The sequence below is a fragment of the Zonotrichia leucophrys genome, chromosome Z (assembly GCF_028769735.1).
Source record: "Zonotrichia leucophrys gambelii isolate GWCS_2022_RI chromosome Z, RI_Zleu_2.0, whole genome shotgun sequence".
Lineage (NCBI taxonomy): Eukaryota > Metazoa > Chordata > Aves > Passeriformes > Passerellidae > Zonotrichia > Zonotrichia leucophrys.
In genome coordinates, this window is record NC_088200.1 from 34,788,364 (window position 1) to 34,816,009 (window position 27,646).

General features: G+C 39.5%; 1 protein-coding gene across 6 annotated transcripts in view; it reads left to right on the forward strand.

The window, feature by feature from the left end:
- Positions 1 to 27,646, forward strand: part of LHFPL2 (LHFPL tetraspan subfamily member 2) — a 136,630-nt gene that overhangs the window by 98,014 nt on the left and 10,970 nt on the right. For 5 of the 6 annotated variants that reach the window (XM_064736144.1, XM_064736145.1, XM_064736143.1 and 2 more), the window contains one exon: positions 23,160 to 23,937. In XM_064736144.1, the coding sequence (XP_064592214.1) occupies positions 23,508 to 23,937 (430 nt within the window). In that variant the 5' untranslated portion in view covers positions 23,160 to 23,507. Of the gene's footprint in view, positions 1 to 9,800; positions 9,871 to 23,159; positions 23,938 to 27,646 lie in introns of those variants that run through there. The other variant, XM_064736146.1, reaches the window with a different exon arrangement.

Sequence of the window (27,646 nt, forward strand, 5' to 3'; positions counted from 1 at the left end):
ATTTGTATATTTATTATCTAAGTAAGGAGAATTTTAAAAGAAGCATATTCTTATAGTCTACTATGTGAATAATGTTTGCATTACAAAAATGAAAGTAAAGAAGGATGTTTTACTTTCTTTACTGTCAGAGGCTTCTGTTAAGGAGAATGAGGTGGCTGGCTGAGAAAATATCCCAAATAGATTGTGAAAACTTTGAGTTTCACTTAGGATCTTACTCTTATTGCTAATGCAATAACCTGGGACTTTGGGCATCAAATGGCAGTTTGGCCCACCTCAGAGCATTTCCCATATTGGCATATACTATGCACACTTCTTCCAGTTAGCTCTACCCCACGCAAGCCCCTTTAGTGCTTTCAAGGTTTCTTTGTTAATTCAATTCCTCTGTTACACTGTGAAAAGCCCTGAAGGGCTGACTTTAGTCATTTGCATAGGTGACTAAAACAGGATTTTGTTAGAGAGCCTTAATATGTGGCTTAGGTAAGAAAATATTCCATCAATAATTGCTTTTTTTCCATTTTGGTATTCTATTTTCAATCTCCATGGCTAAATCAGTGCTAAAAGCTTTTACAAAATCTGCCTGGCAGTATAATTTATGATTAGACCTGAGGGATGAAGGCTGACTCAGCAATGTATTTCACATAAGCAAGTGTGCTTAGAGTTGTGGGTTGAAAAGGCAATTTCTCTGGCACAAAGGCAATGTAGGACATTTTCAAAGCCTAGACAAACTGAGACAATGCAAAAAAAAAAAAAAAATCAAAGAAGGGAATATTTCATGCTCTGACTTGTAATTTTAATTGTTTTGGGGTTTTTGTTGTTCTCACATGCCAAGCTAGCAGCAAAAGCTTGCTATTCTTTTACCTACATTTTGAAGATTGTGTGTCTAAATCCAAGTTCCTGAAAAGAAATGCTTGCTTTTGGAGTGTCTGAACTCTTTTAGGAATATAATCTACTTTCTTTTTCAGCATGGTATAATAAGTGGGTTAAACCTAAATACATATCACATACTGCTCTGACAGATTTGAAATCTAAAAAATGGCTGAATGTGTTCCTCTCTGTAAAGTATTCTGGGGAGTGGGTTGAATAGATTAAATACAACTTCTTCAAGATTGACTGTAAACTCTTACGCAAGTTTCAAATCTGTATTCAGTATTATTAGATTTGGTTTGTAACCTATTTTGTCAGTAATGAGTACCTTAATTTTCCCTGTTAAGAATAGGACTACTTGTTTGTCTGATTGACCTGGACATTTCTTAAGAAAAGCATGAACCAAAAGGAACCTTCTGCTAAACTTATATGTCCTTCCCTCTCTGACCTCCAACTTGTTTGTTGAAATATGTTGCTGGGGAGTTTTTCCCTTAGAATTTCAATTTTTGAATCAGCCTTTGGGACATGTGGTTTAGAATATGGTATGACATCCTGACTACCCAGGAAATATTTTCACAGTAGCAAAATCTTGTCTTGACAAAATGCAACTGCTAATGAGTAATTACTGCTGAAAATAAATGGCAGTTGAACTGAATAGATCATTACTGTGTGGAAGTGGAATCATGTGACAACACATCTGAAATCTCTGTTTTGTCCAAATAGACAGTGAAGTATCTACATTGAAATCTTGAACTGAGGTAGTTTTTTCTCTTCCCGTTACTTCTTCATCTAACACTTTCAAGGGACTTCATTTATTTCTCAGCTCACATTAACACAATGGAATTTTAGGTTGAAAATAACTGAGGAACTTAATTCAGATATTTCATAAATAAATTGAATTTTGTCTCAAATAGATTTTTATTGTGTGTTTCACAACTGAGTCTATTTATAAACTTACAGAGTCTGCAGTTTAATCAAGCCTAATCTTTCCCCAGCACCCACAGGAACTCCCAGTGATACAAACATTTGGGAATTCTAATGGCATATACAGTGTTACCTAAATCCTTTCACCTCTCTCAGAGAAATTCTTTCCTGTCTGTTATCTAGAAACCAAATTACTGAAGTTAGTATTCACTCTTCCTGAAGGGAAAAAGGAAAATGTGATTTTATTAAAGTACAAATTTATCAATGTACTTATTATTTGGTGGAAGCTGAGTCTTGTTGGTTTCTTTACTGTGTGTCCTTACAGATGTACTTTATTTTTCTATGTGATACACACTTGAAACAGTTTTTAAACTAAATATTTATTGCAGTTGGAATGTTTAAATATAAATGTTAACACTGATTATTTAAAACTCTGAGAGGACATATTTTGTGTTCAGGATTAGTATGCCCAACTTACATGAGTGAGTGTAAAGGTGTTTTCAATTAAGCATGTAATATTAAAAGCACTGAGCACTTGACAGTCTAGAAAGAGATGGAGTTTCTCAAAAAATATATTTCACCTTCCAGGAGCCCAGAGAAGCCTCCACCAGAGGCCTCCTGTCACTAATCCTATGTTGGGAAGGCATATCTAATGTTCTGATTTTAAAAGCATCCTGCAATAAAATCAGTATATTGAAGGTAAGAACAAAGGCTGGAAAAAAGTAGATTGCTGGTACTAGATAAGCAAACCAACTGGAAGTTTGTTCTTTGAGAGCTTACTTGGCCAGTGTGTGTATATTTAGTGTTTTCTAACGTGCATGTGTAGTTGTAGTTCTGTTAAGCTCCCATGAGGAAATGAGCTCTGAGACAGAACTTGGAGGATAGTCATGGTAGATGATGTCAGGAAGAGAACTCAGGCCAAAAAAGCCATGAATGCAGCACAAGAATGTGATGCAATAATCTTTGATTCTTGCTGCAGACTGCTCAGTGTGTGGTGGGGTTTTTGTTGCTTTTCCCGTTTTTTCCCAAGTGCACAAGTCTAACCTGTCAGCTGCTGTGATGAATGATGCTGGTCTGTAGCTGGAGAGTGGTGTGGCAAGCCGTTCCCCATTTCAGGACATTTCATGCTGCAGATCTGTGATGCAGACCCAGCTCTGTCCAGAGGACTGTGGGGAAGGGAGAGGCCACAGCCAGATTTGTCTGTCTGTACAATAAGGATTGATCTGCAGGGAATAATTTGGAAAGCTAAGGCGTCCACGTCTTTCTGCGTGCTCAGGATAATCAGCAACTTCATGATTACAATTAGCATCCTCGCTCCTAGCTCATGGTGTGAAGAGAGCTGTTCTTCCCAGGTCTCTCTGAAACTTTGGGGGGTCTTGCCTAGCACTCTCTGACAGGTATGTGGGGGACCACAGGCTTCTTGTGTGACCCACGCTGGTCACAGCAGCCCACCTGCTCAGTGTCAGAGCCAAAGGCTGGGCTGTTCAGGGCAGGGGCAGAAGTGCTGCTCCCTTGCTGCTGTAATTTTCAAACCAAGTGTTGCATCTGGGAGCTGGATCACCCTTTTTTGAGGTGGGTTTAAGGGCCTATTTATTTATTTTAACTGGAAGGGTTGCCAGGATTTGGTGTTGGGGTGGGTCAATGAGCTGTTATGTATGAAGAATAGAAAGGTAACTCTTCAGAGCTTGTCTGGAGTGTATTGTTTGAGTATGGGTACAATTGTAATGTGGGTAAAGGTGGAAGAACTTTTAATGAAAACAGAAGAACTATTTTTCTAGTTTTAATCTGGAAGTGGGTGGGCTGCCGCTGGATAAAATTGGACCAATGTGACTGAACTACAGAAAAATAAGAGTGACTGCATAAAACTATATTGTTTTCTAACCACATAGATATGAGCTAAACAATAAAGATGAGTTCTCTGTGGGTAATATACTGCACACCAGCCAGTGAGTCACTGAAGCATTGCTAGAGTGAAATAATTCCAGCATGTGACTTGACTTGTGACTCTGAATGAAGAAATACCAGTCATTTTGACATGTTTTCTGGAAGGACATGTTTTCTTTTTCTAGGGGCCCCAATCAATGGGGAGATTTAAGCAATTGTTATGTCCCACTGTAACTTTTGTAATAACGTCCTCCAGCTTGTCATGGTGAAGGCCTTTATCTGACAAGAAGGGGGAGGCCTTGGTTTTCTCCCCTGTGCTCCCTGGGGTCTGGTTCTGCCCAATGGGGTGCATTTCATCTTCACTGGGAGCCAGTGCAACTCGCACACTGAGACAATGCCTCTATGCTTCCTTCCTGGTTTTCTTCCCTACCCTTCTCTTCTTGATTAACTTTTTACTGGCTTGTCAGATTCAGTCACCTCATGGAGGGATGCAGTGGTTACCAGAATGGTAAAAGGAATGAAGAAAGTCTGTCAGGTAATGGGAGGAAAAGGATCGTGTTTGGTCTCCAAGGAGTCCCTGCTAGGCTGGCTCTGCTGTAGCATCTAATTCCACTTTTCACAGTGCTTGTGTGGACATTGTAAAGTCATGATTCAGATGTAAAACAAGGGACCTTTGAGAATGCTGTCATGCAGAGTTTTAAAATGTAAGGAAATGCCAGATTTGAGGGTGCAAAATAAATTCTGTACGCTTCTAGGTGCTTTTCATCTGTTACTGTTACCACTGATTTGCTATCCCTGAGTAAGTTGGTTGGGCTGCCTCCTGGAGAGACCTTAGCTGTTTCTTCACTAGTGAGCTCTGTCTCACTGATCCAGATTCTCCATCCTTCTCCAGCTCACTTCATTACTTCAGCCCACCCAGTCTCCAGGTGTGGTGTGGCTATTATTGGTTTTTTTGTGTGTGCTTGGTGGGTTGTTTTCTTGGGTTTAGTTTTTGAAATTCTTTCACTGTTTGCTTCTTAAGCAGCCCCCCAGCATGGCCCTTTGCATAGCTCAGTCACTGGCAGGGGAAGGAAAAGCATGCTCTGAATTGAGCTTTGATTTCAGCTCTGATCCAACATGGTCCATGGCTGATTGAAATCACGTGTTGTCCCCCAGGGTGGGTGACTGCTCTGCTGGTCTCAGCAGGACTCCAGCTTGACAGAAAGGTATACAGAGTAAGGATGCAGACTATGGAGGTTTGAGTCATTGGGCAAGCCTACAAAAGGCCTCTAGCTGCCAAATCAGGGTAGATATGCACTCCTCAGTGTGATGAACCATCTGATGGAGTAGAAGAGTTTATGTACACTTACAAACCTTTCTTTCTTGAAGAAAAACTCAACCAAATGCTTTTAATACTGAAAAACACATCTTCATTTTCTAGAACATCTAAATTGTTTGGCTGAAACTTGTGCAAAAAAATTCAGCCTCAGGCAGGCATCTGGCGTGGAAAGTTTCAGCCCAAACTGCTATTTTGGCAAAGTTGTAAGCAATGAAAATACATTTCAAGAGTGGAAAGTGTTGAATAATCTTTGTACTAAGGCAGAACTTATATTTTGGTGGATAAAGGGAACCTGTGATGAAGTCTGAGCCTGAACTGCAACAACTTTCATTCCACTTTCCAGTAAAGGGATGCCCTTACCCAACTTGAAATTTGCCATCAAACAGCTGTGTCAATTGAACATTTTTCTAGCACTTACATAGTTACTTTATGCAGCCTTAGCTGTTACCACAGGGAATATGGAGAGGCTCTGGGCTAAAATAGCTATAACTTGAGGAAAAAATGACCTTAGATTGTGATATCATACAAAGGCATTCTTGCAGGTTCCTGCAGCACACTGTAAATGTCGACAGGAAGACAAGCAGAAGATTCTGTTATAGGATCTAGTTTTATAATTATTTCTGGACCATTTTGAGCATATGCATCACCTGGGCTGGAAATTACTGCAAACTCCCTTGGGTGTCTTGCATCTGCATCCCAGAGGAGGTGTTCAAGAAACACTGCAACTTCCCTGCACATCCTGTTTTGATTTGGTTGATTTATTGTCCTGTAATTTATAGAGTGGCCATGTGAAGGGCATGAACCTCAAGTTTGACTGATTGCACTGTATAAGAAAGCTCTTTTCAGTTCACCCTGAAATTCTTACCAGACTTCTGTCCAGCCATTCAGGCTTACCCCAGCCACAGCTGCTTTCATAGCTCCTGCTGAAACTTGAAACTGGAAGAAAGGTAGAGAAAATCTTTATACGGATTTTTTTTAATGGTAACCCTACACAAATTTTTTTTCTGTTCCGTTATGTTTCTTATGCTCTGTTCAGTGCTGCGGTTGTTTTTACAACTACCCATATAGGATTCTGGTTTGTGTTTAAGGTCAGAATTGTTTGTTGGACAAAACAATAATCTGTGGTGGGTTTATGGGCTGATTGTGAGCCATAACTCTGTTTCTAGGGTCCTAGCAATATCACTTCAGTTACTATCATATCTACTCTTCCATATGAATCAAGGCTTCTTATATCTTCCCTCATGTCACATTTTTAAGACCTCTGGCCGTTGATCTCTCTTGCCATCTCTGTGTATTTTGCTGAAATGTTAAGCAAGACGCTGGATGCTTTGAAAGTGCATGTAACCATTGCTTTCTGTGTTTTGGTGGGAGTATGAACACATCTCTGAATTAGAACATTTTAGTTTTGTCTTTGTCCTCTTTTTCTTTTGATTCCTACTCAGTTGTGACCCATTTTACATTCACTTCCTTTTCTATAGTACTGCTAGCTGTTCTTCAGTCTGTATTTATACACTTCTCTTTCTTGCTACTTGCTCTCACTGAATGTTGTCTTCTTTGATTTCATGCTAGTTTATGTTGTACTTTTAGGAAATACTTGAATTATGCTATGTCCAGATTCCTGGATGCTTCAATTGGTTTTAAAAAATAAAAATAAAACTTCATTTGCTGTTCCCTTTCAGACAGGGAGAAAATGGAACAGTTTTGATGTAGGGTTCATTCTGATCCTATCTCCCTTTAAGATCCCCTTCCCACCCCATCCCCACCTCCTCTTTTTTTTTTTTTTTTTCCCATTGCCAGAGACATTCCAGATCTCTCTGTCTGCAGTTCTCTGGACATCTGAGCACATACATACATTCTTGAGATATAGCAAAAGATTATCTGCTTCTCATGTACTATTTCTAGCTGAGAAAGCAGCATAGCTGTTTCAAAGTGCATGAGTGTCCTATTAGGCCTTTTCCTTTTTTTTCAGTTAATCTCATTGGTGTTAGTTAATTCGTAACCCTTGATATACACCAAGACTTCAAGTTCATTGTGTTTTCGATATGCAATTACTCCAGGCAGATCCAATTACTGTCTTCTATTTCAATAAATTGCATTCCTCTACATGAATGCCTCTTGGATTTCTCTACTAAAGATCATGTCTGCATACAGTGAAAGGTTGTAAGGGTTACCTTTGATGTAATCACTTTTAGCATACTTTATTTTTTTTTTTACTGTCTTTTCCAAATATAGTTTTGGAAAACCCCTAATTGTATTTTCTGATGGTTATTTGATGGACTTTGTGTAACTACTGTCTGAGCTCACAATATGGCAACACAGCATAAGAATTTTTGTGACGTGGGTAGTCTTCTAGTGTTAACAGCATATATGGGGAATGTGAATAAAATCTAAGTATGGGTTTTAGTTATGAGGAAGAACAGGCAACTCCACTTTCTGTAGAGGGCTAGTGCTCAGCCTTGTTGGGTTCAAAACACTGAAGTCAGGATGTGTCAGATATGCATTCATTCCCAATTAAGTTTCTCCATTACCTGTTTTCTTTAAGAAGCTGTTTCCCGGTGATTTCATGTTGCATGTTTATTCTTCAGAACTTTTAAAAGGTCACTCATCATTTCAAGGGCTCTCTCAGATAATTAGTAATCGGAGTCTCACTTCCTGAATACCAGCCGATCTAAGTGAAAACATAGTAACTGAGTCACATTGTTATTTAGTTTCTAAGATTACGGTTGTGGATGTGTGTTTTGTGTCCAAAGCAGCTTTTACTCCTGTGATCAAATAGCAAGGCAAGCCTCATGGAAATTATGAGTTCATAAACTGTTGGCAATTAAAGTAGAATTTTTAAATTATACTGAACATTTACAATATCCTATGAAATCTTCCTCTGCAGGAGGAAAAAAAAATCTATGCAAACTTATTTACTGTTTCAAAATCTTCGCTGTAGTTCAGAAGTCTGATATGTCTATAGCCTTGGTGTTCTGTATTACTGTCTTCTGGGAACTGAATTCAGACAATGTCACTGACCAGAGGGATTTGTATCTTAATATTCTGGTGGGTACATGAAAGCATTTTACCAACTCAGAGATCACTATCATAGTCTGTATTTGTTTTGTGCTTTAAGCAACAATTTTGACTAAGAGCTAAGTAATATTATGCATTAATATATCTTTACATCTGCAGAATATATCTAACAACTTTTTTCAAAATAAAACAAAATACACATCCCCATCACTCCACGTCAAAAAGCATTGCCTGAATTTTGTTGTTGAAAAAAAATGGGCCTTAATTTCTAGTTTTCATGGCAGGAAGAAAAGGTGGATGGGATGTATTCTCCTTTTTCTCTCTGTCTAGTTTTTACAGAGCATCAGTTTGATGGCACCCATAACAGTTTATGCATATTGGATAATGCAAAACTCTGGTGGAGCATGACTTTGAATTACTTTTGATGTGTTTTACTATTGTCAGACTTAAAAATTTGCTCTATGCTAATGCTAATTTTATCAAGTTAAAAATGAATTTTTAAAAACTATGTTCTTTGTACGCTACGTCACTTAATCAACCAAGGTATAGTATATTCTTATAATGGTGTGCTTTTGAAAAATGTGCAGTATTCCCAGTTTTTCACTATTAATGCAATTACAACTTATGTCTACAAGACAGGGAGGGAAAAAAAGACAAATTGAGGTTTTCTGTTAATTGTTTGCATCCTTCATTTGTCTTATACAGGAATTACTTATTTGTGAGTGATAAGTGTACACAAGTACACTGCAAGCAAACCTAAATGAATGTTTTTTTTTCCTCTGCTGTCTTAGAAAGCAAATGAGGGAATGGACAAGTCGACATTATTTTTCTCAGTGTTGCTAGGCACTTGTTTTTTGATGGTTTCAAACAAGCTTAGGGTAATTTCGGCTTTCCGAGCAATGTTGGTATTAGCTCATCATGATCTTCAGGACATGACTCTGCAGAGTGAAGGGAAACTGCTGTTAATCTTAGCAGCTGTATAGAGCTCTTGAAGGCTGTGATCCCTCATTTAGAAGACTTTCAGTGGTAGCCTGCCATTAGGAAACTGGGTTATTTGGACTTTGAAAATGGGATGATGAATCCATATTTAGTGTAACTCAAGTTGTCTTCAGCAGCATTCTTCTGTGCATGTTTTCATAGTATTTTCAGGAGACAAAATATAATTTAAGTTCCACAGAGGGATCACTGCCTGCTTGAATACCCTTCTTGGTCTTCTCCTTCCACAGGAATAGTAGTTTAAGTTTTGGGATTTAGCATGTCATTCTAAAGAAACAGTCAATTTAAAGGTTAGACTTACTTCCATAATCTCATGTTCCTTATGGATTTAAGGGAGTTGCTTATAAGAGTTTGTAGGTTTCCTGTTTCTTGGTCTTAGTTGAGTACAGGTTGAATTTTTTACCCTCCACCATTATATTCTTCAATACAGATATGTTACTGCTGTTTGATAAATATCAGTCTTTTGTATTAAACTTATTTTTACAGATTCCCCAAGAGTTTCCAAAGATTAAACGGTGATTGACCATTCTTTTGCACGCATTTAAATCATCTGCCATTCTTTTACAGCTTCTTGTAGAATTCAGTATCACTTTTCCTATGTAATCATTTAACATTTGTATTATAAGACTTCTGGTAATGTCACTTTTTGTACTGGTGGGTGTTGAAAACAATCTGCAAGGTGCAAGGATACCTTCTCGTGTCAGACCTTCCCCTGGTCAGCCCAACTGTTTTTGCTCCAGTGCTGCCAAGAAGGGGTGGTGCTGCTGAGGTGGCCTGCTGGGTTCTCCTGGGGAATGGCACCGACTCTCTGAGTTGGCTGTCAGCAGTCAGGCTCTCGGAGTATGAACAAGCTACCAGTCTCCACACAGGTACAGTGGAATTTCCAGCATTCCTGTTGTTCCTCTTCATGTTTTAGCACACTGTTGTTGTCTCAGATTACAGTAATACTGCATTGACCTTCTCTTATGCATGCAGCCTTCCTGTACAGGTTATTATAACAGCCTGTGTTTTCATTCCCATAGTGTGCTTTGTTCCACCATGCTCTTCCTCTCACCAGCTGGTTCCTATTTATTTATTTTCTTTTTAACTGCATTTGCATAAAGACATGGATGTTTTACTGTTACTTTGCTTCCTCACCAGCTTGCAACTGCTCCAGATTTATTTTTAGTATTTCACCTTATCTCTTCCTTGCATTTGTTTGTGGTTTAAGTACTTTCTGCTTATTGTTTCTTTTTATAGCTTCCTGTGGAAAAAAAAAAAAACAAACCCCCCCTCCTAAAAAACCAACCCTTAAACAAAACTGAGTTTGAAAACAAGGGAGAGGATTGTTTTACTGGGTATGACTGTGACCAGCATGCTAATTTTACATTTCTGACACACACATCTAATCTAACCTAGCCTGTCATGTTTGTTTGTTTGTTTGTTTATAAACCAACCAACTAGACCATTTGTATATGATCTTGTTGTAACAGGTCATAAAAAAGCTGAAATCTGGTTCACACAAGTTTTTCGACATTTGGGGAAAGGAGCTATGCGCATTCTTGTTCTTTCAGCATGTTTCATTGTAGTTTCAACTGTTTTTAAGCCCTCCTGAATACAAGACAGTGTCTGTGGAATACAGAGGATTGGAGTGTGCACATGCTGCAAGCAGTGTTTCGCTCCATGTACAATTTCTGCAGTTTTCTATTCCAGCCTGCAGTGGGGAGACAAGTACTGGATGTATCCTAGGTAAAAGGACTAAGACTCTGCTAAAGGCTTTATAATTTTTCTGATAATTTGTTAAACACTTTTAAGTGAATACTGGTGTTCTTCTTTTGTTATTCTAGTATTTTGTAAAAGCATTGGAGAGTTCAGTACAGCTGCAAGCACTCAGAAGCCTTAAATCACACTGCCAAGGTCATGATCATGATGAGCAAATACAAATATTGCTTATAGGGCAGGAATTACCCTAAGTTTGGTTTTGAAACTGTAAAAAATAAGTGTTTAGCAGTGCCATATTAAGAAAGAAAAATAAAAAATGATAACTTTGGTGTCTAATATCTTCTGCTTTCTATGTTCCTTTTCCTTAAATAGGATAGCAGATTTTGATTATAGTAAAAAGTGAACAAAGTAGTTCTTTCCTTTCTTGGAAAAAACATGCACAGTAAACAAATGTGAATGTTCTTGAAGCCAAAGACACACACCTTGAGCACAGAAGAACACAATTGCCACCGATTGTGGCATTTCCTGCACCAGTTTGTGTATGTCTCTTCCAGTCCAGAGGAAATGGATTTTTCTGAGAATTTTGGTGAAAGATAAGCAATTTTTCTTTTGTGATCTATCCTGAATTACTCAGACAGCATCTTTAAATAATGCTGCAAAACAGGGATCACCTTCAGTGCAGATGACACCAGCAACGAAGCCAGTGGTGACAGCTTCACCATCAAAGCCTGGTGCATGCTGAGTTTTTCCAAACACAAAGGTGAGCATTTGATGTGGAGCTCGGCCCCACAAGGGCAGAACCTGCAAGGGCACAGATCACGAATTGCAGCTGTGAGAGGACAGCCTGCTGTGAGGAGGCTGCTGCAGCACTGCTGGGAGCTCTGACCTGGCTGGGCGCATGTGCCCGCTGGACCAGCTGCTTGAAGAGCCTCTCACTTCTGTCTTACAACAAAGCCTTCTTTCTAGGAGAGCTACTGCTAGAGGAATCTAGGTTTTGCAACAGCAGTTATGTCATCTCAAGCAAATTGGTATTTTCACAGCTCAATTCAGATGAGATCATTATCCAGATAGTGAGTCAGTCCAGTTAAATCTTTTGTTCTGTCTGTGCTGCAAATAGACCAGGCTGCACCAAAAAGCTTTGAGAGCTTCTTTTCTGTTACTCCTGCCATCATGACAGATCAGGGGAAAAGTGATTACAGAAACAAGGACTCAGATGCTTCATTTGGGTTTTGGTTTTTACCTTTTTAAGTTCTTGTTTACCCTAGTAAACAAGAAGAAAATGCAGTGTACACCAACCAGTGTATTCTTGGAATTTATCCTGTGCAGAACACCAGATGGATCTGTCAGCTCTTACTCTACATAATGAATTAAATTGTAAAAGATAAGCAGTATTCAAGAGAAACAATCTCTTACTTTTTCTAAAGGTGGTATTCACTGAACACAGATTAATGAGTTTTATTTCCAGTTTCCTGTAGAATTGTATTCTCTGACATAAAGATAAAAAGGGGAGCCCATTGTACCATTTTGGCACAAGAGATGCCAAACTGATGACCTGCAAGTGTTGTAGACACTGCTCATCCAGTAGTGCTAGGAGATAGTCAGGGTACTGGGTGTGCATTGAAGGTGATTTGCGTCCTGTTTGATTTATTCAATGGATTGTGGAATTTGTTACACTTTATGTTTTTTCTTAAAGCCTTGAGATGATAGCTTGTGAAATTTAACTTTTATAGAAATATTTATGCTGGTTAAATAAAGTAGGAATTTTGGTGTCCTTAATCTTATATCTGTTGAAATAGATAAATCTCCTGATTCAACTTTTATTCAGGAGGACTGTAAAATTATTTTGTAAGGGTAGAATGTTTCCAAGCTTTTTGTTATGTGTGTGTGTTTATATATGCATGTATATACACACAAGACAAAATTTCAACTGTGTCAGATAGCAAGATTTTACACATTGTCAGAGATCTGGATCTTAGTAATGGGTAGCAGTTATTGGAAAACATTTCAGTACATTAGGCAGTGCTTCACTAGGGAAAAAAATCCTCCCAGCCCCAAGCCTGTTTTATAGATTATAATGTTGGTCTTTCTACCTATATGTTTTTGTCCTCTCTATATTTAGGTAGTCCATTTTGATTTATTTTCATTATTTTCTCTCCATTGATGCTTCAGACATCTCATAACTCTTTTGCTGAAAAGTAAGAGAACATTGAACTAAGCATCTTTAAAAAAAAAAAAAACAAACCAAAAACCAGAGAAAATGCGGGTTTTTCCAGTATATTCTGTTTTAGACTGAAATGATTTTGCTTATGTGATTGCATTATCAGAACTTTTAATTCTGCAATCTTAGCATAACAAAAGAGAAAAAGACTAGCAAAAGAGCATGTCCTGTTTCCCTGAGATAAAGGTAAATATTCAACATAAACTGGGACATTTGTCCCAGACAGGGGAGTCATGGTACAAAATTCTGAGTAAAAATTCTGATAAATTTAAATTTATGTATAGTCTGAATGACCATATTATTTTTTAGTTTTATACATTATGTTAATGATTTTTTCAAATCTAATTAATTTTGCCTCTGGTGAAATTAGTTGGTTTTTAGGAGAGCATTTATTAATAAAAAGAAGATAAAATTTATCATTTGCAACCATGTATTTTAAACAACCAATTGATGCTAGTAATAATCAGTGTCAACCTACAGAATGCAATGAGTACACCATTTAGAATTGGTTTTAAACAGCAACTTCCATGATGGACAGTTAATGAAACTGTTTCTTGTACTGTACTTCTAATTTTGCCATAAAAAACTTGAAATGCATTAAGGAGATCTAATAGATAATCTTATGTTTAAAGATAATTTTCAGAATTCAGTTAAATGTTTGAAACTCACAGACCAGACAGATTTCTATAAAGCTTATGGAAGCTTTAAAAAGCTTATGCAGGGACCTTTTTCTTAGTAATAATTATCTGCCCATTCCTTGGGAGATCTTCAGATAAGCATTTTGATTCATTTGCATTTCCAATGGGAAAGACATAATCAAGAATTTTCTGCCTTTTGGCAACAGTAGAATCAGACGTTACCCTTCCACCATTCTGTAAACTGCATTTGCTTTCAAAAGGATTAATGTCACTGAGAACTGAAAGAAACTAACCAACCCAATACCTAAAAAGGTGGTCTGTCATGTAAGTCCACTCCCTACAGTCTAGTGGGACCCGTGAATATCTGTAGCTTCATCCTCTTCAATGAGGTACGTTTGGGAAATCCTCTGCTTTATTTAGGTATTAGGAGTAAGTTTATCTTCCTCTCTGAAGCGCAAGTGGAGAAAGCTAGTCATAGAGCTAAGTTTGTTTCTTTACAAGTGAGTTTGTTTGAAGCTGTTTTGACATGTTGCTGTGGTAATTGCCTAATTCAGCAGTGGTTACTGTAGGAAAAAAAACTTTCAGTTTAATACTTAAACCATTTCTCAGTGAGCAGAAAATCAAAGTCACTGTTGGAGATGTGACCATGTCCACAGTCCTCCTTTGTGGAGAAGGAAAGGTACATTTTCATGTGGTGTGTCAGGGCTAGAGATTCAAAGTGACACAAGAATAGCTGAGGTTTGTGTTAGAAGGATGACAAGAAAAGTGTTTGGCACAGTGCAAGACACTGCAGAATATCTTAAATCTCCAGAGTTGTAGGGTTTCTAGTGGTAGCATTGAGGTTCAGTTCGCAGTATTGCTACATACTTCATTACCTGAGTGAGGAACTTCCCATCTGGGATGGTTATTTATGCTTTCTTCCCTTCTTTTGCCTATGTATTTATATGGCAGTAAGGTGAATCATCACCAGACCTATATGCATATCTCCACACAGGTCCAGTTTTAGTTTGCACATTAAGTGTTTCTGTGACACAAGCCACATGACGTCAGAAACAGAGGTGTGACAGCATTTTAGGAGAAAGTGAAGCTGAGAAAGCCCTTTTCAGTTTCTACAAACATGCATTAGTTATTAATTGTATACATTTTAAGGACAGAAAAGGACTGTTAGCATTATCTAGTCTAGCAAATCAAACTGCATTAAAACAAGCCAGAATTTTGCACATGGCTCAACTTCTAGAATTATCTTCAATCTTGGCTTTAAAATTAAATCCAGTTGCTAAAATAAATAATCTGTTTATTTTTGCTTCTTGCTCTAAAATGGGGTTTCCAGAATTTCAACTATTGGTCTAGGTGCTTCCAGGCTCTTTGCAGTGAGCTTCCATTTCAGAGATCCCAACTAAATACTGCATTCCTGTAATTACTGATGAATGAAATATGCAGTATTGAAAATATGTCATTTCAGTTCTTCTCTTTGGCCACAGTCAAGAGGTTAACCATTAAAAGTATCTATAGCTCTATAAATTTAGTTGATGTGCACAGAGATATGCCAGTGTCTGAGTGCTTTGCCGTTTCCTGGATAAAAGGTGTTTCATGCACAATTTTAAAGTTTACTGTTATATGTGGTGCCCAGATACTTCAGACATCCTTGCCAGTACAGAAACAGCAGCTCTGATCAGCCGCTCTGGCAGCTCTTATCCATCACAGCCCTTTTCACTTACCTGAGACACTGCTGATTCTCCTCAGCTCAAGTACAATGAAAAGTTACAGTCAAAGTGTTCCTGTAATGTACACACATTTTATGCATTACTGTGTTGAGGGGCTTGTCCGTATTGATTGTTTTTGAACGATGCTTCGCTTTCAGTTTGAATTAAGAGGAACAAGAATGATTACATACATTTTGTTTCAAGATCGGTTCCCCATCTCATCAGTCACTGCTGCCATAGCAGGTAGTTTGCTTGAGCTGTGTGTCTTGGATCCAAAGTGCAAGGATCCTGTTGTGCCAAAAGTGTGTCTTTTCCTTATTGAGAGAGTGTTACACGTCATGGACCTGGGGAGCAGTCGATACCTGCCAGGTGTCTTTCTAGCTGGCAGCAGTCTGGAAGGACTGATGTAGAAGCTTGTTTGCAGTGAGTAACAGTGCAAACAACTCTGGGTCCTTCCTGCTGGGAAAGGTCAGTTCTTGGGTCTACAGCCTTAGGTCTCGTCTCAGCAGAAGGATGACCCACCCCTGGCTGCTCAGACAGGCTGGGGAGCCATAACCTTTGTGGCTGCTCTGCTAACAGAGCCTCAGAAGCGAAAGGAGATACCGCAGGGGTTTCCTTTCGGGAATTAACTGAAGCGGTGTTTCCTTCATGCAAGGAACGTGTTTGCAGGCTGTCTGCTTTGTCTAAGGGCAAATGAGGAGCCCAATATGGTATTCCATTTTGGCCTAACTTCAATAGGTACATCCCATAGGTGCCTTTCTCTTAAGCTTGTTTGTCTAAAACAGTTTCTCTTCCCTCCAGTTTGAAAGACTGTTCCTTCCTAAACAATCCTCAGGTCTTTGATCTGCTGTGTTTGTGAGGCTTTTCCTGAGCAAGTTTTGTCTTTTTAGTAAGCAATTCCCTAGGGTTTGCTGAGAAGTGTCACAACTGAGTCATCCTTTCCTTTCCTGCCTGTTTTTCTCACTAGTCTCATTTTAAACAATAACCAATGTATTAGTATAATAAATATCTTAGTACTATGTTAATAAATTATTAAAAATAGTTCCAAATCTATCTCAATGAAGTCATGAGGGTGAACTGTTTTTTACAATAAGCATAGATTACATGTGGTTTTGGTCTGGTGCTCTAGTTTATGCACACACCATTAACTAATTAAATTGCCATAGTCTGGTAAGGTAAATATCCTTAGTATAAAAATAGCGAGGGTTTGTTATAAATATTATAAATATTAATAGTTCCTTCCTTCTGACTTCCCATTTTTCTCCTAACCCTCCTTTTTTTCTGATCAGACTCCTTTAGGAGCTCTAGTTGAGAGTTTTATGAAGTAATTACAACACAATGAATATTTGACTCTCTTTGCATATATGATAATCTAGGTAACCAATAAAGGGAGCTTCAGATGAAACTTCTGAAGATTGAGACTTCAGTGAGGTTCTGAGGAATCAAACTAGGACAGAAAAGTCATGATTCTACTCCCAGTTGGTAAATTCCTGAGCAATTAGACTATCACTAATTGTAGCCAAGATTGCTCCCTTAATGACGATTTTTGATGTGATGTGTAATTTTCTCCTGAGAAGCAACAATAGAAATAACACACATTAGCTTTTCTTAACATTGTAGGCTTTAATAAATTTTGGAATTACAAAAGATACCAAGTAAATTTTCAAAACACAACGTAATGGCTGCAGATTTAAGGAATTTTGTAAGTCAATAAATACAGAGCAATGGAACAAATCTCCAGCTTGAGAATTTGCGCTTCAGAGGCAATGCTGGAAATCTGAGTTAGCTTGATATCCTCTTAGCGGGGGGGCAATAAGCAAAGTTTTGTCTGGATGAGGGAAGAGTGAAATGAATTCTGTGTTTAAACCTCCCCTGCAGTTGGTCTGAAAATTTGGAAACTTTCATTCTTGTAGTGATTTTTCAGTGATGTATTGGCCCCATTAAAGTCAGTGGGAGTTTTGCCATGGCTTTTAATGAGGTCAGAAAAAGAACAGTACATTTCAGCTGTTTTTTTTTTTTTTTTTAAGTTGGAAAGAAGTTTTATATTTGTTTCTCTTACAGTGATGTATTCTAGAAACAAATCCACCTATAATTAGATGTCATATTCCATAGCATTTGCAAGATAAAATGGAATAAACGTCATGTCCAGCTTCAGGAGACCAACAGTCACTGTCAGAATAATTTTCTTTTGTTTATACATTTCTTTTTTGCTTGATGTATATAATATTTGGGCACATGAGGGATAGTTTAATTAAAATTTGCATCTACATTCCTTTGGTAGGGAGATAATTTAAATGAAAGACAAGGAAATAGTGTTTTGATTAGGATACTTCAGTGAGTTTTGACTATTTTGAAAAATATTTTCATTTTCCATTTAGTATCTTGTGCCAGCATCTTACATTGTGCCAGCAGGAATAAGACATGATGCATCATAAGTCTACATTCCTTCCATTACCAGTAAAATTCATCTGTTTAGTCTGATGTGTTTTCAACCACCTGTCACAATAATGCACTTATTAATATGCCTGTGCAGGTTTATGATGGTTAAATATTCATTAGATATGCAAATAGTCACTCTCTTTGATTCACAAGTGAAGACTAATAAAAGCTTTGCTCTTTGTTCTTCAAGTAAAAAGCTCTGTTCTGGAATGTTGTTTAGGTTGGCAATAATTTGATGAGAATTTGTAGGTGAATGGAGAATCCTTTGTTTATTCTCAGCTATTTGTCTGAAGCTGTGCAACCACTTCAGCTTTAAAGCACCTTTTCCATTTTGTTATCTGACACTGAATCTTTTTGATCACTTTGAAATGGGTTGCATTTAGAAAATGAAACAAAGGCACAATGAAGTGTCCTTCCCTATTCGTGGTCCAGGTGCTTCCTGTGGCGAGTATGCAGTGCTTATCAGAAACCAGTGTCACCAGAGCTGCCTTTTGGTCTGCAAAGAGAGCCTGCACCAAGCCATTTGGGACAACTGGTCTTTCCCAAAGTACTAGTCCTTGTCGCTGTTCTCTTGTGACAGGGGAGTATGATTAGTGTACTTCTTTTTACATTTGCAAGTCACCTCTAAGTCTGTGGGGTAGAAATGCGGAGGCGCACCTTTCTGTCTCCTCCTTTGAAGACTGCAGGGAAGTTGGCAGAAACCTGCCATCTCCTTCTGAACAGCAGTTCTCGTAGGAATGCTGAGAGGACTGAATGGGAGGAGAAGTGTATTGACCAACATTTATCCCTGACCCAGAAAATGAGCAATTTCTAGTGGTCATACAGCACTGTCTTAAGTGCAGTCCCTCTTACCTCGATGGTTTGACGGCTGCCTCACTCTACCAGGCTGGGTGAGCTCGCAACTGAAGAGTTTGCTTGTCCTTAGTAACACCTAAGGATGGAAGATTTTTAAAGGGGGAGCTCATGTCAGCCTGGGTGGGGTCAGCTTAAGATAATTGAGTCTTAGTGTGTAAGCCTCTTTCTGTTTGTTTTAAATAGTGAGTAAACATCAACACAAATAGGAGCCACTTCCACTCTCGTAGTTCAAAGCATATTCAGAGAGTTTATTACTGCTAATGAAAAACATTTCAGAGAAGGCAGAGCCCAGGCTTCCAAGATTTGCACATATTGCATTATGAGATGCTCAATCTTGTGTATGGTAAACAAGATTTAGAAATTCTTCTATGTGGTTGTACTTTGGACCCCAACAGACTTTGGCAGAAAATGTCTAACTATGCTTGGATTTATTCTATAAACTGGGATGGCTTCAGCAGTCTGTGTGGCCTTCCATTTAGCTGTTTGCTTAAGCCAAGCCAAAAGCCACTTATCTAGAAATTATTTATTCTCACTCTTGAGCTGGCAGAACCAGACTGGAAAGGGCAAAAGCTGAGTCGTAATCCAAGCCTTGGACTTCAGTTAAATCATAAAGGGAGCATGAAGGACTGGCCGCAACGTTGTTCTACAAGTTACTTGTGGTTCTCTTGTACACTACTTGTCTTATACCTTTTTAAAATAAACAGCCTCAGATTTGTACTTTGCAGCTGTTTCTTTCTATCTGCCTGACATCTTCAAAATCAAAACCTTAATTCAAATATTATAGTTTGGAGAGGATTCTCACTTTCTGGTTTTGCCAGTGTAAGTAAGATGGAGGCAATTTTCTTTGTTTATCTCATTGAGAAAAATATGTGTTGTTTATATACTTCGAACATAGACATATTGTATAGTAAAAGGCGACAGTTGAAAAGTCCTAGCTAGAGATGTGAAAGTATGACTGGAGGCTTAATTGTCAAAATTGAATCTGAAGAGAAAGAAAGTTTTAGCAATGTTTTAAATTGGCTTGATCTGTTAGATTAAAATAACCAAAAGAATTTTGCATTTGAGAACTCTTATTCTCTTTGGATGCTTTGAGCATCTGATGTTCTTGTTGACATCTGATCACTGTGTTAGACTTCACTTAACACAGAGCATGACTATGAGCATGGTTCTGGTAGCCAAGGTAAATGAGGCTGAAGGTTTAGTTTGAGCCATCCAAGAGCTGTGCTGTCCAGAATGTGGGTTATGTGGTGGGCCAGAATGGCATTGCCAGGACCCTCTTGCTGCTGTGGTGTGTGGCTCATGTGGGCACTTGCTGTGCAGGGCTGTTTTCCAGCATGAGTGGCCTCCTTCCACACCAGTGATGGAATGCAGTAGTAAAAATAGGGAGAGTCCCAAATGACTATGAGGTGAGGCTACTTCTTGTAATCTGCTTCTTCAGCAGGAATTACTTTGAATGAGTTAATACCAAAAGGGTTAAAGAACCATTGTGTATTTTGAATTTGAGTTGTCAAAGCAAATATTTTGATAGTCGGTCAGAAGTGGATGCTGAGTGGCATGCTGTGAAGAACATACGGCTTTGTCATGGAAAAAACTTGTTGAGGGATGGGAAACTGAGAGGAAGAATAAACAGCTGGTTTTCAGCCTTGCAAGGGCCAGGTTTGAGTTTCTGCTGAGCAAAAAACGGAGAAAAAAAAAGCAGGGGGTGAGCAGAGTGAAGCTTTATGAAGCACAGTTATTTAGCACAGCCTGTAGCTGGAAAGGCTTCCATGTATAGCACAAACATATTGTTGGAGCCACATGAGAGATGGTTAGGTTCATTGGGAAAGCCATAGCAGGGAGGAGGTTGTTGGGAGGAAAAGGGGGAAGAGGTTGTTGGGAGGAAAAGGTTAATTATCTAAAAATGACTGAGCTAGGACTTGTCTTCAGTGCTTCATCTGCAATCTTTCCTTACTAAGTCTCAGAATGAAATGCCTCTGCCCCTCCTCTGAGCTTGCCATCCTACTTTAAATATTTTTGTCTGACGGAAAAGGACTTGCAGATGTGTGGTGCTCTTCTTTGAGCATGTCACTAGTGCACGGAAAAACTTATGCAGAAGTTCTCCCAAGGTTGAGGATATCTTGGTATATGTATTGACTCTTGGTGTTTCGCACCAGAATAAAGTACTCATTGCCTAGGAAAAGCCAAACCCAAAGTATTTTCAATTGAATTGCTGTTCTCAATGACATCTACTACCTCACTTTTAGATGCTGTAAAGTGTCCTTTAGTTGCACAGCAGCGAAGCGAACTCCTGAGATTTGGCATGGCCTTCATGTCAGCTTTAGACAGGCTGTTTTGTTCATGCAGTGACTTTTCTGGAGATACTGTCGTAAAATTTTGCTGCAATTTATTGCGCTTACATTTCAGTTGGGAAAGAACCCCATGATTTGGTCTTTTCTTCTAGTACAGCATTCCATGTTTGTTATCAGTGATATTTTTTTATGGCTGCCAGTGTTCATCTAGAATATCCACCTACCTAAGTAAATATGAACTTTGTTTTCATCTGTGTTCAATAAAGGGTGTTTTATAGCTAGCAGTACAGAGTCAACAGTAACAGCCATTATGGGTGTTCAGCTCTGACGTCCCTTCCTCCTCACTGAAAATCCTGGAATTACAAAGATGAGGAGTTCATATGGGTGTAGTTCTTGCAGAGAAATACAGATTTTAGAGCTTTCTGGAGCATATTTTAAAAAAATAAAAGCATTTTCAATTAAATTCTCTCTAATCATGCACATGACATCAGAAGAATACTGGTTTGTAGTGGACATTTTCTACATTCCAGTCATTATTTTAAGTGGAAATACTGAGCAAATTAACTTTCTTTGGCAGGCTGACACTTCAGATCTCTGTTATTACAATGGGTGTATTCAAGTCATTAGCACGTCAGGTTGCTCAAAAATTTAATGCTCCCCCACCCCAAATGGAAAATTAGCAGAAGTGCTCACTATGTCTAAAGGCCCCTTTTTTAAGGCAGTGCCATAACACTGAACTACAGGAGACAAATTCTGTTGTTGGCACATCAGCTTTAAGCCTCTTTTACCAAAGGAATCTGCAGATTAGACAATTCACTACAACTAATACGAGGGGAGTAGAAATTTCTGGATGAAATCTTGCAGATGATTCACTATGTCTAATATAGAAGGGAGTAGAAATTTCTGGATGGAATTCTGAATGTGCGAAGCTGCATGTGTATGCTTCATTTTACATTCAGTGGGACTAATATTCAACCACCTGACTCAGAACTCCTAAGAAATTAAATACCAACCTCATGACAAACCTAAAAAAAAAAATATTGAGGATGCCTGTTTTTCTGGCATCTTGTGACCGAAGCAGCACAGCAGTGAGGTCCGGATCTGTTTCATTACTCTTGCCTCCAGTTCAATGTCAGTATTTGGGGTTTGGTGAAGAAAACTTCAAAGTGCTACATTCTCATCCTGGAGGGGGTAACATGAGGGCATTTCCTGCTCCCACCCTTGCTTTCAGGCAACACTGTTTCAGTTCAAGAGCAGAGGCGTGTGGGATGACCTGTTTGTTATTTTGAGGCTGATATTTGGATAGGACTTGGAAGTATAGTGATCTCTGCCTCTTGTGCTAAGATAAGTGTAACTCTGGGAATGTCATCAGCCACTGTTGAAAGGCTGTGTAATGGCTTGGGGAAAGCCCTGGGGAACATTTTGCTGCAGTTGCAGCCTACACAGGGCTGTGGAGGAGGGGAATTGAGGGGAGTTGGGAGGCTCACAGCTGGCTGGCAACCCCTCTGACTGGCACTTTTGGCCCTTGGCAGTGACTGGGGCGCTTTTCCATAGATTCCTGTTCACAATGGCGTGAGTCGCCAGAGGCTGCCAGTGGTGGCAGCAGTTCAAGATGATGTGTGTGACTTACCTGCAGGCAGATTGTTTTCCTGAAACAGTGGTGCAAACCTTGATCCCAGACCCAGGGAGGCACCACTCCTTGCAAAATCCAGGCTTCAAAGGGGTCACCACATCACAGGGTGAGCTGTCTGCTGCTGTAATCTTGTTCACCTCTTCTTGAGGCGGGGCTGGCTCAGCTGCAGTCAGCAGAAACCTGGAAGGTTGGAACAAGGTTCCTTCATTGCCCCTTGCACCTAGGTGCCCATGACATGTGGAGCTGTGCTCAGCCTCGGTCCCAAAGTCGGGCTGTGATGCCTCCCCAAAGTGAAGGCAGGAGCTGCACATCTGTGAAACTGCTTAAACGTGTCCAAACATTTTGCTGGGTGACCGCCAGCACCTTTGGTAATTTGGACCAGAAGATGATGGGGGTGTGGAGGTAAGAGTGGGTGGGACCACTGGGTGTTGCTGAGAGCTTTGCAGTGTTTGACAAACACCCACCATGGGATAGGGCACAGCAGATACTGTAAGTATTGGCAGCAGTGGGAGGGAGATTAATTACTCCTCCACAACAAATCAGGGAGGTTTCCAGCAGGCTCTGTTTGACTAGCCCTTGTTAGAGCTTTGTATGTTGATGTGAATCTGTGCCAGATCTTGGTTTGTTGTGGGGGTGGAAATGACTTATTTCTCACTGCTGATGTGTTTTCTCTTTTCTTGTAGGTGTACGAAGTCAAACAGTGGGCAGTCCTTGTAGCCTCTCCCACCAGCCTGCAGTGTCATGTGCCAGTATGAATGTTAAGAAAGAAATGCATGCTTCAGAGCTCAGCATCCCAGAAAGAAAAAAGGAGGAACTAAACAGAGAGAGCAAATGATTGCACTGCTTGCAAGACTTGAGGCTGCTCACTTCTCCTGAGAAGCTTCATCTTGGCCTTTGTGAGAGAGTTGGGAAAGTAGTCAGAACAGCCACAGTGATATTCTTAGAGTCCTTTTCCTTTTTTAATTTAATTTTTTCTCCCTTGTGTCTGGATTTTAAGTGTGCTGCACTGATCACAAGCACTGGACGTCAATATGTGTCATGTCATTGTAACGTGTCGGTCGATGCTATGGACACTCCTGAGCATCGTGGTGGCTTTTGCAGAGCTCATTGCCTTCATGAGTGCAGACTGGCTGATTGGCAAAGCAAAGCCTTCCAGCTCCGAGGAGGTGGACAACAGAGTGGGGGGACAGCAGGAGCCCTACCGTCCAACGCTGGGCATCTACGGGCGCTGCACCAGGATCTCCCACATGCAGTTCTCCAGACGAGACACGCTTTGTGGTCCTTACGCCGAAAACTTCAGTGAGATTGCCAGTGGGTTCTGGCAGGCAACCGCTATTTTCCTAGCCATGGGAATTATGATTCTCTGCACCGTGGCATTTGTGTCTGTCTTTACTATGTGCGTGCAGAGTATTATGAAGAAAAGCATTTTTAATGTCTGTGGGCTGCTACAAGGGATTGCAGGTATGTACGCTTTGAGAGCAACTAAACTTTTAATTTTGGGGTGATTCAGATGAAGAAACATAGCAATTCTGGCCTGCCTGCAGACAGACTGCATTAGGCAGACCCAAAGTGATTCTATATGCTGGTGTTTATTCAAACATAACTGAAATTTATAGCTACACAGCATGTAATAGATTGACATTGGCAGCAGAATTGCAGCGTAATGTGTGCCAGAATGAACTGACCAGTATTCTTTTGTTTGCTGTTCATTTTTTTCCCCTCTGTTTGAATTTCTTTCAGTTACAAAAACTTCTGTCCTTTGCTACCAGCAGAGAACAAAGTTAATACTCATATTAAGGCAGTCTATCTCCCTCTTGCTACTTTAGTAATTTTTCCATGGACTGAAGGCAGTTTCCTTAGTGTCTCAAAGGCTTCATGACTGTGGTGAGAGTACAAAGCACCTTAGGGCTGAGAACTGGTAATAGCTGCACACCCAGTTCCTCCAGCATTTCATGTGAAGCAGCCTCCTTCAAAGCTATGAGCCTGACAAGTGATACCTTGAGATAAACCTTTCCTTTAGCCAGCTTATTGTTCAGCTGCATTTACACAGCCCAGTGAGTTTGTCTTTTTACTGTTCAAGGATCAGCTGTGCTTTGCCTGAAAAGACGAATTTGTTCTAGAGATTAGGTGTTTCTGCTTAAGCCCATGGATTTTACAGAGATTAAATGACTGTTAGTAAACCAACCCTGGACAGCGTTAGTTAGAGAAGTATTCATTTTTCTGTAGTTGCCACTGATCCCTGGGAAAACCTGTCTCATCTTTTGTGCTCTGTGTGTGTGTGGTCATCTGGAGGAGGAGAATGGTCATCAGCCCTGCCTTTGGCAGCCCCGAGAGATCTGTGAAGAGGGAGGGAATGAGCAGGGCCCCCTCCTCTTTTTATCTCAGTGGGGCTCTTAAGCAGATGTTTTCAATTCACAAAATTATTTAATCACAACAAAAAATTAGGTTTTAACTTGTTTTGCTTGAAATGTGAATCCAGCTTTCCCCCTTCTCACCTCCACTGAGGTGGCCAAACATGTCTGTGGTGGCTATACCTAAACAGGAGATGTAATGATAGGTATTCAGACCTTTATCTGAAGCTGGATGGTTTCATTTGCTTAGTTGAGACCTAACAATCTTATTCTAAATGCACACGGGGAAGTAGGTGAAGACTGACTTTACTGCCTGCTGCAACCCTCCAAAGCCAGCATTACATGCCAGGGACTGGCTGATGCTGCCTCCTGAAGCACTACCACAGTGGCTCTCCCCCTTGACGACTTCATTCATCTTCAGTATGGAAGCATAATGCTTATTTCATGTCACTCACAATGTAAGGTTTGTGCTTCTGGAGCAGAATTACCTCCCTAGATTGGCTAAAGATGCTTCTGTTCATATGATGGCATACGATTAGCATTTCAGGTCCTTCAGAGGGACATCACGGGTTTTGCTGTAGTCAGTCCTGGTGCACAGAATTTGCCCCAGGCAGTGTGACAAGGAAGCTGCTTGGCAGTGCAGATTAAACCAGTGGAAATTGTTTCCTTTCTTATTCTATACTTCAGAATAATCCATGACTGTTTTTCCAGGAGATGCAATTATTACTTGTTTTCTTTCGGAGGGGCTTTTTTATGGGAGAGATTGGTTAGCAGCATAAATAGATCTTGGGCATGTCAGATTTGGGTCTTTTGAAAAGATAACTTTACTTACAACTCTGATACCATCTCAAAATACCTAGTCTGTCACCTAGGATTAGCAAGTAAAAGATACTTTTATTTTAGAGTAGGGCTTGGAGACCCTGCATTTGTGAGAAAATGCATGCTAAGAGAGTTTAATGTTTTATTATCAATCCAGCTGTACCCAGAATAGGATTTGCAGCCTAAAACATTGAACAGTACAGTTGACAAAGCATTTTGTATGTGTTAGGGCATAGATCAGTCCTTCTCAAGATGTACTGAGCATAGAAGCGCTTCCCTTCTTAAAATTCAGATAAATGACTCAGCATGAAACTGGGTAAGAGGAAGGTCACCTTACTGAAACGTTGCTGCCAGTATTTACAGCCAGGCATCTTGTGGCTCACAGCTTGTTTTCTCAAGATTGATTTTAGTGGGTCCACTGCTACTTTTGTTCCAGGAGTATTACAGCATCTGCTTACTTAGTTGCAATTATTTTCGTTTTGACTAATGGTGGCTGCTAATTTAAACTTTGTCAGCTCCTGAGTTTTGAAAAATTTTTTTTTTTTTTTAAGCAAATTGCTCAAGAGGGGCAGTTGTCAGCATGGCTAATTCAGACAGGCATTATGATAGATAAACTAATGTCCTGACCAGAGAGCAAGTATAACCCTGCCTTAATAATTTTAAGCATAGCATCATTCTTTCTAATGTGAACAATTATGGTTTAAGTAAGTGTACAAGAAGAATTCACAAAATAATTTTGTTAATCAGCCTATATCACTACAATATTTGCAAGTATGTCAAACATCTCCTTTTTAAACATGAGATGCACACATGGTAGAGTCATCTAAAGGAACTCAGGATCTTGCAGACTTAATCTCCCTTAAAATCTCTATATCTTTGTAGTAGAGATTTAATATAATTAAAAACATACAACAACCTAATTTATTCCTGGAATTTGTCACGACAAAACAATAACAGACACTGGATATATCTTTCCAGTCTAGCAAGATTAATTGTGGATGATGCCTATGGTGAAATTACAGAACAGAAAGCAACATCTTTTCTGTTATGATCCTTGGACAAATGTGCAAACTGTCATTTAGATCAGTAGGAGGAAGCCATACAAGTATCTTGACCATATCAGGGATTCTTTTATTATTTTTGTGGCAGAAAATGAGAAATACAAAGCCATAAAGGAAGAAAATGTGGCTGTTGTTGTTTAAACTCCTGTAATTCCTTTGTTATGGAGCAAGAACTTCTACCACTTTACTTTCAGACTGCAATGCCTTTTATTCTGCAGCTGTAGAAACAGTAATCAATAGCCCTGGTTTTGTAGATGTTTGAAGATTGTTTCATCTGGATAAGCACGTTTTCTCTGCATTAGAGAGCGCAGAGAATGGAGACATGTAATTGAATAGATAATTACTATCCAGCAGCAGGAAGACCAGGCAGACTTTCATTTGTATGTCTTTTTAGGGAAAATGTTCTACTTTTAGTCTGTGAATCAGTTGAAATGCAGAGGCCGGAGGAGAAAGGATATTATTACATTCTAGCGGACAAGAATCAATTCAAAGTAAATTTTCACAGTAATCACGTAGCTATAGGAAGTAAATAATTGGTGATCCGGTTCTGACATATATTGGTAAGTCTGTAGTGTAATTGCCTATGTATTTACAAGTTTTATTTGGGCTTGTGTACTTCACTTTGTTGCTAAGTAATATAATATAAACATAACCTGGCCTCAAAGGAGGGTGGGGAGAGCTTAGGACAGAGCCTAAACCAAGTTTGGCTTTCATCTCTGATAGTTTCCTTCATGAAGTTCATAATCAGCAACTTGGCTTCCTTTTTTGGTCTCTGCCATGGCTGGGCAGACACAGCCCCTTCTCCAGAGCCAGTGTCTGCCTGGCTTGCAGCTGAGCCGCAATGCACCAGCAGCACCCTGACTGCACACTAGGGGGAAGCTAAATTAGCTGCACCAACATTATATCAGCCACAGAACTTGAGCAAGCCTCTGTGGTTTT